Source organism: Tursiops truncatus, chromosome 3 (genome assembly GCF_011762595.2).
Source record: "Tursiops truncatus isolate mTurTru1 chromosome 3, mTurTru1.mat.Y, whole genome shotgun sequence".
In the NCBI taxonomy this organism is placed as follows: domain Eukaryota; kingdom Metazoa; phylum Chordata; class Mammalia; order Artiodactyla; family Delphinidae; genus Tursiops; species Tursiops truncatus.
The window spans coordinates 82,590,131-82,604,762 of record NC_047036.1 but is presented as its reverse complement, the minus strand read 5'-3'; the positions used below and the strand labels follow the sequence as shown (position 1 = coordinate 82,604,762).

At 36.4% G+C, this 14,632-nt stretch overlaps 1 protein-coding gene across 1 annotated transcript in view; it reads left to right on the top strand.

The window, feature by feature from the left end:
* The window catches only part of SLCO6A1 (solute carrier organic anion transporter family member 6A1), a 104,262-nt gene that overhangs the window by 19,543 nt on the left and 70,087 nt on the right, over positions 1-14,632 (top strand). Inside the window, exons 5-6 of the mRNA XM_073801948.1 lie at positions 5,776-5,897; positions 6,754-6,866. Coding sequence (XP_073658049.1) covers positions 5,776-5,897; positions 6,754-6,866 — 235 coding nt within the window. The remainder of the gene's footprint in view (positions 1-5,775; positions 5,898-6,753; positions 6,867-14,632) is intronic.

Genomic DNA, 14,632 nt, shown 5'->3' with positions numbered 1-14,632 from the left:
CTGCTCCGCGGCATGTGGGATCTTCCTGAACCGGGGCACGAACCCGTGTTCCCTGCATCGGCAGGCGGACTCTCAACCACTGCGCCACCAGGGAAGCCCCATGTTGGTTTTTTTTTTAAACAGCCATCCTAATATGAGGTGATATCTCATTGTGGTTTTGATTTTCATTTCCCTGATGATAAGTGATGTTGAGCATCCTATCACATACTTGTGGGCCATTCATATATCTTCTTTGAAGAAATGTCTATTCAAGTCCATTGCATATTTTTAAAATCAGATTTTTGTTTTTGTTGAGTTGAGGCAGTTCTTTCTATATTCTGGATATTAGCCCTACTCCAGATACATGGTTTGCCAATATTTTCTCCCATTCTATAGTTTTTCTGTTCACTCTGTTGATTGTTTCCTTTGCTGTGCAGTTTTTAAGTTTGACGTAGTCCCATTTCTCTAATTTTTTTTGTTGCCTGTGCTTTTGGTGTCATATCAAAAAATAATTGCCAAATCCAATGTCATGGGGCTTTCTTTGTATGTTGTTTTCTGGGAGCTTTATTGTTGCAGGTTTTATGTTTAGATCTTTAATCCATTTTGAGTTATTTTTGTATATATTATAAGGAAAGGGTCCAACTTCATTCTTTTGCACGTGAATATCCAGTTTTTCCAGCACCATTTATTGAAAAGATTATCCTTTCCCTGTTGTGTATTCTTTTCATCCTTGTAAAAGATTATTTGTCCATATTTATGAGAATATATTTCTGGGATCTTTATTCTCTTCCGTTGTTCTATATATCTGTCTTTATATCAGTACCATACTCTTCTGATCACTATAGCTTTGCAATATATTTTGAAACCAGGAAGTGTGGAGCCTTTGTCTTTATTTTTCTTTCTTGGGATTGTTTTGACTATTTGGGATCTTTTGAAATTCCGTATGAAATTTTAGGATTTTTTTTCTATTTCTGCAAAAAATTCTGTTGAGGTTTTGATAGGGATTGCATTGAATCTGTATACCACTTTGGGTATTAAGGGCATTTTAACAATATTGAGTCTTCAGATCCATGAGCATGTATGTCTTTCCATTTATTTGTATCTTCTTTAATTCCTTCAGCAATGTTTTGAAGTTTTCAGTGTACAAGTCTTTGCCTTGCATGCTGCTTATTGTTAGTGTATAGAAACACACTTGATTTTTGTGTTGACTTTGTATCCTGCAACTTTGCTGAATTCATTTATTAGTTCTAACAGTTTTTTTCTTTGGAGTCTTTAGCATTTTCTAAATAGAAGATCATGTCATCTGCAAACAGAGGTGATTTTACCTCTTCCTTTCCAATATGGATGCCTTTTATTTCTTTCTCTTGCCTGATTGTTCTGGCTAGAATATCCAGTACTATGTTGAATAGAAGTGTTAAAAATAGGTAGGTGTCTTTGCCTTGTTCCAGATATTAGAGGGAGAGCTTTCAGTTTTTCACCATTGAGTGCAGTGTTAGCAGTGGGCTTTTCATATATGGCTGTTATTATGTTGGGTAATTTCCTTCTATTATCAGTTTGTTGAGTGTTTTTACAATGAAAGGGTGCTAAATTTTGTTGAATGCTTTTTCTGCATCGAGATGATCATGTGCTTTTGTCCTTCATTCTGTTAATGGGGTAAATCACATTAACTGATTTTCATATGTTGAACCATTCTTGTATTCCAGAATAAATCTCACTTGGTTATGATGTGTGATTCTCTTAATATGTTGTTGAATTTGGTTTGCTAGTATTTTGTTGATGAATTTTGCATCATTATTCATCAGGGATATTAGTGTGTAGTTTCCTTGTAGTATCTTTGTCTGATTTTGTTTTCAGGGTAATGCTGACCTCATGGAATGAGTTTGGAAGTATTCTTACCTCTTAATTTTTTTTGGGAAAGTTTGAGAAGGATTGGTATTAATTCTTCTTTAAGTGTTTGGTGGTACTCTCCAGTGAAGCCATTTGGTCCTGGGATTTTCTTTGTTGGGAGGTTTTTTTCTGTGTGTGTGTGTGGTAAGCGGGCCTCTCACTGTTGTGGCCTCTCCCATTGTGGAGCACAGGCTCCGTACGCGCAGGCTCAGCAGCCGTGGCTCACGGGCCCAGCTGCTCTGCGGCATATGGGATCTTCCCGGACCAGGGCACGAACCCGTGTCCCCTGCATCGGCAGGCGGACTCTCAACCACTGCGCCACCAGGGAAGCCCTGTTGGGAGGTTTTTGATTACTGATTTGCTCTCCTTATTGGTTCTGTGTCTGTTTAGATATTTTATTTTTTCATGATTCAGTCTTCATAGGTTATATGTCTCTAGAAATTTTTCCATTTATTCTAGGTTATCCAACTTGTTGGAATAAAATTGTTCATAGTAGTTTCTTATGATCCTTTCTTATTTCTGTGACATCAGTTGTAATATCTTCTCTTTCATTTCTGATTTTTGTTATTTGAGTCTTTTTCTTGGTCTAAAGGTTTGTCAATTTTTTGATTTTCTAAAAAAAATCAACTCTTAATTTAATTGATTTTCCCTATTGTTTTTCCATTCTATGTTTCATTTATTTCTTCTCTAGTCTTTACTATTTCCTTCTTTTTGCTATATAAATATGTATTTTTTAAAATTAATTAATTAATAATTTATTTTTGGCTGCATTGGGTCTTCGTTGCTGCACGCAGGCTTTCTCTAGTTGCAGCGAGCGGGGGCTACTCTTTGTTGTGGTGCGCAAGCTTCTCATTGCGCTGGCTTCTCTTGTTGCAGAGCACAGGCTCTAGGTAGTTGTGGCTCACGAGCTCTAGAGCGCAGGGTCAGTAGTTGTGGCGCACGGGCTTAGTTGCACCAAGGCATGTGGGACGTTCCCGGACCAGGGCTTGAACCTGTATCCCCTGCGTTGGCAGGTGGATTCTTAATCACTGTGCTAACAGAGAAGTCCCTAAATATGTATTTTTAAAGTTATATTTAATTATGTATTGGGAAGTGGTACTATAAGTGACTTATTGCCTTTTTTATTTCTCTCATTAAGATGACGGAGTTAATGAAGGAGATAAAAATCTACCACTACAAGAAAACAGAAAGGTCCACCCTCCATTTCTGAAACTCTGGTTTTATATAAATGTAGAACTAATTAAAACTGAGGTACAGAAGCCAACTAGCTCCTCTTATTTATTGCCAACTTGCCAACTATTTCCATAGTTATTTATTGCTACAGATAGTATGTGGAAGCTCTCCTCCTAGCTCCCCTGCCAGCTCATCTGGGTTCTTACCTAGCCATAGTGAAGTTTTGGTAGCTGGAAGGGGCAGGGTAGGTGGGCAGATAAAGTATCAGAGAATATGTGTTGGATGTATTTTTTTTGACTCTCTAAATTCACTTCCACCTTTCTAAAACCTTCTCTAGTCTCTTTTCTTCCCCAGGAGGCTATATTGAGAGCCTCAACATAATCCCTTGAACTCTGGATTTCAGTTGGATTTGGCCAATGAGAGGCACTGGCAAATGAGAGGGCAGGAGCAAATTAAGGCTAGGGTATTATCCTTCCAGTTTCTGCAGGGGTTGTATCCAGATTGGCTGTATTCCTATTCTAAAGATGACGCCTCTTTGAGGCTTCCTTTTCCATTTATTAAGCAGTGTTCCACTTGACATTAAGGCTTGTCATAACAGTTTGCTACTGTACTGCTGACCCCATAATTTTGTGCTGTACCCTGTTCATTTCCCTAAACTCTGCCCACATCACTGGAAATAGTCTTCTTGTCCCTCTCTCTTCAAATTATCTCAGATGAGTACACCATCTGTTTCCTATCAGTATCCTGACTGATACTAAAAATAGTATCAGAAGTAGCTTTAGGATTCCAGAACTAGGTTGCATATTTGTATGCACAGATAACCTCCTTGCTGGGAGTAAATTGAAGATAGTTACTAAAATGATCATAGGTTGTAGGATGGGATTAAGTTCAGGGAGGGCAAGACTAGGAAATTAAATAGTTGTAGCATTTAATCACTGGAGGGACAGAAGTTATTTTAAGAGTTCTGGGTCATACGGCTTCTTTTAACAATACTAGAAAATATTCCCAGGGAAAAGGAAACATTTAATTGTGTGAATATTAAGTTCTCTCATTGAGATGAGAAAGGGGATGGCCACTATATTACAACTCCACTCAACAGTGGCCTTGAAATCAGGAGATCATTCTAGTGAGTAGAACTTCAGGCTGGTTGTCCACTTAGCATAGAAGGAGGGATGGCCTGAGGTATAAATTTATACTAATTTATGGTTGGGTAGCCAAGGACTTAGAAAAAGATTTAAAAAAAAAGGTAACCAGGAGGATATGTGGATGAAACTCTTAGAACTGGCACATGAAAAGGGTATGTACTTTGGAAGAGGCTCTTTAATCAGCTGGACAAGATGTCCCATCCTGTTAATGTTAGCCAGCCTCTCTCTCTTTTTTTCTAACCACCCTAATTCTTCCTCAATAAGCTCATGTGAAAAGTGGCCATGGTGACAGTAATGGTGAGTTTGCATGAGTGCAGTAACATGGACTTCTTCACACTAAGGACAATCCTCTCAACAAGAATATTTACTAGGATATGAGTATTCCTACCGCTGAGTATCCAATTCATCAGTAGTAGAGGTCAACCCTGAGTTCCCGATACGACACATTCATTGGGAGACAAGCTGTCATCAGGTTGATTACTTTGTTATTAGGTTGGCCCTCTTTTAACATACAGATTTGTCTTTATAGGGAAAGATACTTATTCTAGGCAGGAATTTTTCTTCTGTACTGTCTTAGTCCATTTGGGCAGCTGTAACAGAAATATTATACACTGGGCTTACAAAAACAGAAATTTACTTCTTGCAGTTCTGTATGCTGGGAAGTCCAAGATCAAGGTGCTGGCAAGTTCAATGTCTGGTGAGATCTTGCTTCCTGGTGTCCTTGCTTCTCCCTGTGTCCTTACATGGATGAAGCGGCAAGAAGTCTATCTGGGGTCATTAATCACATTCATGCAGACTCTACCCTCATGACCTAATCACCTCCTAAAGGCCCCACTTCCTAATACCATTACATTGATACAAAATAATGTCACAGCTGAGAAAATCCCCCACAAAATTATGGCCTGAGCATTACTGGAGACAAAGGATGTTGAAACTGCAAAAGAACTGTCAGTAAAAAGGGAAAAATCAACAAATCCCAGCAGAGGATCCTTCACATTTCCATCTCACCCTGCCCACTGCAAGGCTTTGTAGTTTGCAAAGGCCGACCAAGAAAAACCACAAGGAAGAAAGAAGACAAAGTTCTATCAAAGCATGATTAGGTATGATCACTAGAAGTGTTAATACACACTCAATCTGAGAGTTCAGAGAAGGGACTATAAGAAAAAGATTACCAAGTATATGTGATTTAAAGGGTCACGTACCCAGATACAGTGTTAGTTGTGCAACTTAAAGGGCCAGGCTTATCCTAAAGAATTGGGCACATGATTTAAAGGGGCAGGAATGATTTCAAAAGAGAGATGAGATTTAGAGTGATGTCTTCTAAATGCATAGCTTCTGTTGGAGAAACAAGTTTAAAAGGAACAGAGAATTACTCTTCGCCACCTGTATGGACAGGGGAAAAGTGGGGAAAGGAAAAAATTTAGTATCCTGCAGGACAAAAGAGAACCACATAATTGGAGAACTCACAACCACTCAATTTCAGCAAAACAATAACAAATTAACAGAAAATGCCCTTTGTTGCTCTGTTTAATCATGGCTTTGTTTGTATTAAAATAGACAAAGTTGAAAATTTTCATTTTCTCTATTAAAGTGTTGAAGACAGTGATGATAATGAACGCTGGCAGCAGAGTTGGTGGATTCATTTTGTTATTATTGCAGTTATTGCATGGTCTACATTAATACCATTTTCATGCTTTCCACACGGTATTCGAGGTGACTATAAAAATATAATTCATTAAATTAAAGGACAGTATATTCTTCATCCCTACCAATTCTCAGAATATGGCTGAACTGCATTTCTTTCTGTGTACATTTCGTTCTGTCATGGACATACAGTGACATGTGCTAGTATTATTTGAACAAATAAAGCCGCATGTAGCCAAGTATTATTTATGTACCAGGCTTTCATTAGTACATGTTCTTGCTTCTTGTCATTCCTCTTTAAAAATGCTTTATATCTAAAATTCAGAAGTTTTCTTAAAGAAAGAAGCATATTTAAACCTATTTACCTATCATGATTTAAGGCATGTATTACCCCATAGAATTGTTGTAAGATAGAGTAATAACTATTAAAATTCTTCTGGAAACACTAAAATATACATGTAACGTTAGAGAAATCGAATACTCTCCTAATGGTAGTACATTTCATTGGCACAAAATATTTTTAGTAATATCAAAGTTTGTGCTTTTATATTTTAGGTCTATGCTGTCAAATACTGTAGTCACCATATGTGGCTATTTAAGTTTTAAATTAAATTAAAAATCCATTTACTCAGTAGTAGGAGCTACATTTCAAGTATTTAACAACCACAGTACAGCTAATGGCTACAGTACTGGAGAGTACAGAAGAGTACAGATATGGGAAATTTTCCTTATCATAGAATTTTCTTTAGTACAGCACTGTTTTAGAAGAATGTGCCTTTTAGTTAGATTGACTTTAGCATGTTCAAAAACAGCTCACTTGCCATTTCAAGACAAACTGGGTGTATTGGGATGTGTATGTATGTTTATAATATGTGTTTTAGTTATTTGAACATGTCATAAGATTCTTTTACTTGTTAACATATAGGCACAGTGAGGATAAAAGCCGGAGAACGTAAACAGCCTCATTTGTTGGACAGAGAGCAAACAAAAGATCAGGAGTTTGGAGCTAGTATCAAGGATTTATTTGCTACTTTTGGGGTAAAGTAAAATTTTACATAAACAAGCAAATTAAATTGACATGTACAATTCTTTTGTAGTGGATTTAAGAAAATAACTATAAAGTATTCAGCTTAAATCTGAGTGGAACTTTTGAAGTCTTAACCTACTCATTTTATAGGTAATGGAAAATAGAACCCATTTCACCTAAGTGGCATCACCAAGAACTTGATTAGTGTCAAAGACTGGTACCAAGTATTTTTCTTTCTTCTATTGCTTTTAATTTGACTTTTATATTATATTGAGTTTATTTTCTCCCTGCATAAATAAATAAGCCATTTAATAAGATGACAAAGGGGGCTTCCCTGGTGGTGCAGTGGTTAAGAATCCCCCTGCCAATGCAGAGGACATGGGTTCGATCCCTGGTCTGGGAAGATCCTACATGCCGTGGGGCAACTAAGCCCATGCACCACAACTACTGAGCCTGCACTTTAGAGCCCGCGAGCCACAACTACTGAAGCCCTTGGGCTTAGAGCCTGTGCTCTGCAACAAGAGAAGCCACTGCAATGAGAAGCCTGCGCACCGCAATGAAGACCCAACACAGCCAAAAATAAGTAAATTAAATAAATAAATTTTTAAAAAACGACAGAGGTATTAACGTTATCTTTTTACTATATTTAAATAACTTAGAAAAGAACTTTAGAAGTTAACAAATCTTCTCACAAACATCTTTTTTTTTTCATTTAGAAATGTTTATCTTTATTTCAGAATGACCTATAGGAAGGACCTTACCCAGATAAAGGTCCTGTCAGCCCTTCTCACAGGTTATGACTGAGTTTTGCTTCTATGGACCCACCAGTCAAAGCAGCAAAACTAATGAACATCTTATTTTATAGAAAATAATCTCATCTGAGTATCAAATGGAGAAGAACTCTTCGTTTTCTGGGTGAGAAACACAGCCTACAGTACAGACATAGTGGGGTTAAAAAAAAGCAACTTCTAGTGATTCTTTATTCAATTTGGTTTTTCTTTTCCTATTCATAACTTCATCCTTTATGTTGTCTGAAGAACTGTGTTTCTCACATGTAGGTTTTATCAAGTCATTTTCCACAGTACTTGGCAGGTGAATTTCACACTCTTTCACTGGGACTTTGAAGACCCTTCACAATACCATCAACTGAATTTTCCTACCTCATCTCAGAAATTTATCCCTATCTCCCCCACTTGCTCTTTCCTGGATATATTGGGTACTTTTATAATTCTCTACCTTTGTAGATGTAAATCTCTCTACTTCAAATGTTCTTCTCTCTCTTCTCCATTTGAGAAAAGCTCTTTGTCAAATCTTACCTTACATTCCTAGGCAAAATGAGTTTCTCTCTCCTTAATGCTTTCATAGATGTTTGTTCAAAATATCATATATAAATGTATATATTGGATGTGTACAGATAGTACTTTTTATTATAATAGTTTAATTCTTCTTAAAATGAATAGATTTGTTGTATAAAATCAGAAATTTTGTTTACTTGTTTTCATTCAAACACAAAAGTGTTTATTTTTTATCAAATCATGAACTCTTCCCAGTAATGGATTATATTTCATTCAGATTTTTATTTAATTTTAATTTTTACAAAATATTTCATGTGTATATTTTAACAGTACTGAAATAAGTTGGGTATAACTTTTTCACATTGTTAAAAATTAAAATACGGTTGTTAAAATATACTTTTCAGAAAATTTAAACATGATTTTTTTTTTTAAATTATTGCCAGGCAAGAAACAAAAACAAGCCAATTCCAATATTTCTTTCTTGGAAATAGAGTGCTTTGATTGCTAGTGTTAGGATACAAAATAATATAATGTCCAGTTAACAGTCTTAGACTTCTAACACCTGTCTGGGTGGGTAACTAGAAGATATCTTAATCTTTTTAAAAGTTTATTAGAAAGGACTTCCAGAATGTCAGAGTGAGGAGCTTAGAAATTCTTAAGCTCCAAAAAGCAGTAATTGAAACTGGCAAAATTGTCAACAACCATTTCAAAACTCTGGAAATTAGGATTACACTTTGAAAATCACTGATTTATCAAAGATTTTTCTACTTACCCTAATTCTGAAAGCACAGTTACAGAGCAGGTTCTGCACATGTCGTTGGCTTGTAAACTTAGTTTCTGATAGGTGCCTGTTCTAGGAAGAAGGAAGGTTACAAAAACCGAAAAGCACCTTGTGATATTCCTAACGCACTGCCACAAAGTGGCCAAGAGCAAAACAGTAATCAAAATGAAGTTTCCTTGCTTTGAGCCCACCTGGACTTTATATAAATAATAATTTGAGAAATTCTCATTTTCATTTATCAAGTACAAATTGGTGTGTAATTTAAATGGAATAACTTGTTACTCTTTTAAAAAGTTAAACTATTTTTTTTGTTACAACCTGATAGAACCATACCCATTTAATTTTTAAATGATTACAAGTTAACTGTTGTTGAAGCCCACCATTTAAAATGATTCTTAAATAGTTTTGGGGACGTTTATGTGCCTTAGTTTCTCTTCTATAAAATAATGGTAATAGTAGTGCATATCTTATATACATACTTAGAATTAAACGTATTAATAGATGTAAGGTGCTTAGAACAGTGCCTGGCGCATAGTAGTACAATATAACGGATTGTTATTTTAGTTTTTCTTATTCATCTCTTTTTAATTGTGTAGTGTCACTGTGTTTGGTATTTGTATGGTCAGGCCACTTAAGGTGGCTGTTCTCTGGCTCTCTGTACATTCCTCTGCTCCACCAGTGCCTGCTTCACCTAAACCCTACTCACCTGACTGACCTTTCTACACACTTGCCCCAGGCCCAGCTAGTGATTATTCTTATCAAAGGGGCGGTGAGAGGTGTGCCGCTCTGCTAGTTTCCATGGTAACCTGGTGAGCCAACCTGACTCCCCCTATAACTGGCAGTCCCTGCCCCTCCTCCCCACCCCCGCACCCCCAGCAAAGCCTGCTGCCATGTCTTGTCTGCTGGACTGCTGCACACGATGAGATGTCGCTCCAGGACCTTGCCTCAGACATGTAAGCTCCCCCATCCATTAAACCATTGAAGTCTCTGTCACTGACTCCAGGCTCTTTCTTCAGTCTTAAAGCTGGGCAGGCACTGGCCTTATAGGCTTGTGGGGTGCAGCCCAACAGTATTAAAGGTAAACTAGTAACTAATACCCATGTCTTTATGGAACTTACGGGTCTCAGATTTTTTTTTTTTTTTTTTTTTTGTGGTACGCGGGCCTCTCACTGCTGTGGGCTCTCCCGGACGCGCAGGCTCATGGGCCCAGCCGCTCTGTGGCATGTGGGATCCTCCCGGACCGGGGCACGAACCCGTGTCCCCTGCGTCGGCAGGGGGACTCTCAACCACTGCGCCACCAGGGAAGCCCGGGTCTCAGATTAAAAAAACAAACAAACAAAAAAAAACCCACAGATTAAAAACAACTGATTAACAACTGAGTAGAGAAAATTGTGTGAAACCTGTTTTAGATGAGGGGTAAAGAAGGCTTCACTGAACAGGGAGCATTTAAATGGAGGAACCTAAAGCATGAGAAGGAGTTAACCATGTGAAGAATGGTCGTTAAGAAAATTCCAAGCACAAGGTACACATGTGGAAAGACCTTGAGGAAGCAAAGATTTGGGTATGTTCAGTTTAGAGAAGACCTCTGTGTTGGAGCATAGTTACTTGGTGGGGAGAGTGATAGAATGATAGGTTGGGGAGACATTCAGACTCATGTCTTTGTGGGACAGGGTAAAAAATTTAGATTTTATTTTTAATGCAGTAGGAAGTCACTAGTTTATTTTAAGTAGGGGAATAATATGAACATAATATAAATTTTGTTTTAGGAACTTTTAAACTTTGTGTAAAAAATGGAATAGAGTGGATTAAGAATTGAAAAATCAGTACAATTTGAGTGTTGTTTCAGGAAGTTTTCCGTATGTGCCATAAAAAGTTGAATTTTTTATTCAGTTGTAGCATATGAGGACTCAATTTCAGGAGCCAATTAAAGAATCACTTGGCCTTCATAAAGTTCAGGGCTACTGATAATAATTTATGTACGAAGAAAAAAGTAGACGTTCTAGGAAGCAACATGATCTGAGCTTCTGGAGCCATTACAAAGAAAGAAAAATAAAAAGCCTAAAATATGGGGAAGCAAATGTTCTAAAATCCAGGTACCTTATAGACATGTAATGTTAAGATTCAATAGAAAAGCCCATACATCTAGGCTCTTGCCTTTAACGTTATATAGCAGGCTTGAGTTTCAGAAAGAAAACAGAGATAACGGGCCTACAAGATTTTAAAAATTTGCAGTGTTTGCTTTCTTTCATAGTTTAGCACCTGCCAAAGATGAGTTTCTTAGTAGGGCATATCTTTTAAGCCATGTTGGTAAAATTAAAGTAAAGCATGTCTTCCCTGATGATAAAGGGTTAGCCAGTGTTCTCTGGTGGGTTGGTGTTTACTTGTGAGTCAGTCAAGCAATGAAGATTATAAAGGAATTCAAGTAAGCAAGAGCAGATTTGTGCAGTGGGTAATGGTTATAATCTCTCCTCAGGTAAGGGCTAGAGATTCTATGACTTTCTGGTAACGAGTAGAAGGTACAACTAACTGAGTTTATGCTTCTCTGTGGTAGATCTAATAGGCAGAGAGATTTTCCTTGTTAGGGTCTGTTATTTTCACCTAAGCCCAAAAGTCAGGTTGCACACTAGAGACTGACCACCAGAGAGTAGCATCCTATTTTCTTTGGTGAAAAGCCTTAAGAGAGAGCCAGCTATAGCCTTCTCTTTGTGTCCCACATATATATTCAAGAGTTAACAAGGCTAATGGTGAATCAGGTCTCCCCTTATCCATAGGTTCTGATCTGTTAGTAGGCCTACCTACTAGTGCGACCACTCAGTGGAGACAGTATATAGCATTTACTGCTGTTGAGACCTTATATTGATACAAGTACTTCTTTGATTCTGAGATACACTTTTTCCCCTTGACATTTTAACATCTTTAAAATTGGGTAAGATCTTAAACTGATGGAATCTTGAAATAGCTGTAAATCAGAATGTAATTGTGACATAGTAGATATTGCCTGATATAGCAAACTTGGTCGTGACTATTCATATTATTATTACTTTGAGTTATATACATTAGTGGTGCTGTCCATATTGAAAGAAACTGCTCTTTAACTCTTCAAAAAGCTAATGCAATATTTAAGCATTGAATTGTAAAGTTAATATATATGTAGAAAGACAGAAACAGCAACAGGATATAATTTTTGATACTAGTAAAGCAAATACTTGCTGTTGTAGGAATGATCACTAGTTCACATTTTCTTGCAAAGAAATAGTCAAGTGTTTTATGGGACTAAAGTAAAGAATTCCCACAAGTAGAGATAGCTTTATTGTTCTTTTATTGAGATAATCTGCAAAAAGATTGCCTCCCACATGCCAAGTTGTGTAGCTGAGCCAGGAAAACTTGGCATTATCTGCAAATGACCTGGATGATAATGGGTTAATATCTAAAATATATAAATACCTCAGAAAACTCAGAAAAGTTGACATTTTATCTTCTTAATAGATATAATGTATTTCAAAAGCTGGTGAGACTGAAATCTGAGTAACGTAGGACTTTCCGTAAGGAATTGTACCATAATGTGAGTGGTAGTGATTTTTTTTACTTAGAAGTACATAAAATAATGGTGTCTCTTACAGTAGATGGTGTTGGCATTTTAGATTCAATGAAATATGGTATTTCAACCTTTCTGAGCCTCACTTTCTTCAGCCAAGAAATTGGTACAATAATGGTACCTTCCTCATAGGAATGTAAAGTGTACAGATCAGTGCATAGCCCATAGTAAAAACTCAATAAATGCATAAATAATATGAATTGAGATATTGAGATATTTCTGATTTTAGATTAAGGAAGGAAAATGCACAAAAAAATTAGGGGAAAATGTCAGGACAAGATTTTCCTTTATCTTGATAAGTGTGGGTTATCAACTATAAAATAAGAAGATTAAAAAGACTGCTGTGAGGAACTTCATTTACTAAAGGCCTATTGTCTTTCTCCTCTATTAATCCTGTAGTTCAGTACCTCCTGGTTCATGACACTTAGTTGGTATTGTTTGCCTGAAGTTCAGTGACTAGAGGCTCCTGATATAAGGACTAATGGAAAATCATTCCAGCAAACAGATCATTCCAGCCAGTAAAATGTATCACCGTCATTATAAGACTTACTAAAGTTGGTTGAAATACACACTTCCTGATTTTCTACAGTGTTTTTTTTTTTAAGGTCTTCTTGTCATGAGTTTTTAATAAAGGGAGCCAGAGAAATGGGTATTTTTAAATGGCTCCCTACTATTACTGTATTTCTTGCTTGGCGTGATATATTTTAGAAAATTCAAGTAAGGAAAGAAAAGAGTTTTATTAAAATGTCAGTAAAGATAATTTTTATAGCTTATTATTTTTTATTGAAATGTAGTTGATTTACAATATTGTATGGTTTCAAGTGTACAACATAGTGATCTAATACTTTTATAGATTATATGCTATTTGAAGTTATCATAAAATATTGGCTATATTTCCTGTGCTATATAATATATTCTTGTAACTTATTATATACATAGTAATTTGTACCTCTTTATTTGCTACCCCCTCTTGCACGTCCCCCTTTCTCCTCCCCACTGGTAATCACTAATTTGTTCTATCTGTAAGCCTGTTTCTGTTATGTTATATTCATTTGTTTGTTTTAGTTTTTATATTGCATATGTAAGTGATACCATACAGTGTTTGTCCTTTTCTGTCTGACTTATTTTACTAAGCATAATATCCCCCAGGCCCATCCATGTTGTTGCAGAAGGCAAAACTTTGTTCAATTTATGGCTGAGTAATATTCCATTCTAAGTATATATATATATATATATATATATATATATACACCACATCTTCTTTATCCATTCACCTGTTGATGGACACTTAGGTTGCCTCCATGTCTTGGCTACTGTAAATAATGCTGTGATGAACATTGAGGTGCATTATCATTCTGAATTAGTGTTTTTGGATTTTTTTGGATATATACCCAGGAGTGGAATTGCTGGATCATATGGTAGTTCTATTTTTAGTTTTTTGAGGAACCTCCATACTGTTTTCCATAGTGCCTGCACCAATTTACATTCCTAATAACAGTGTACTAAGGTTCCCTTTTCTACCCATCCTCGCCAACATTTATTATTTGTGGTCTTTTTGTTAATAGCCTTTCTGTGGTGTGGTTTTGATTTGCATTTCACTGATGATTAGCAATGTTGAGCATCTTTTCATTTGCCAATTGGCCATCTGTGTGTCTTCTTTGGAGAAATGTTTATTCAGGTCTTCTGCCCAATTTTTAATTGGGTTATTTGGGGTTTTTTTAATATTGAGTTTTCTGAGGTATTTATATAGCTTGGATATTAACCCCTTATCATCCAGATCATTTGCAGATATTTTCTCCCATTCAGTAGGTTGTCTCTTCATTTTGTCCATGGTTTTCTTTTCTGTGCAAAAACTTTTAAATTTAATTAGATACCATTTGTTTATTTTTGCTTTTGTTTCCTTTGCCTTAGGAGGCAGATCAAAAAAATATTACTGTAATTTATGTCAGAGTGTTTTTTCTCATGATTGCTTTAGCTATTCAGGGTCTTTTGTGGTTTTATATAAATTTTAGGATTATTTGTTCTAGTTCTATGAAAAATGTCCTGGGTATTTTTGTAGGGATTGCATTAAATTCTGTAGATTGCTTTGGGTAGTATGGACATTTT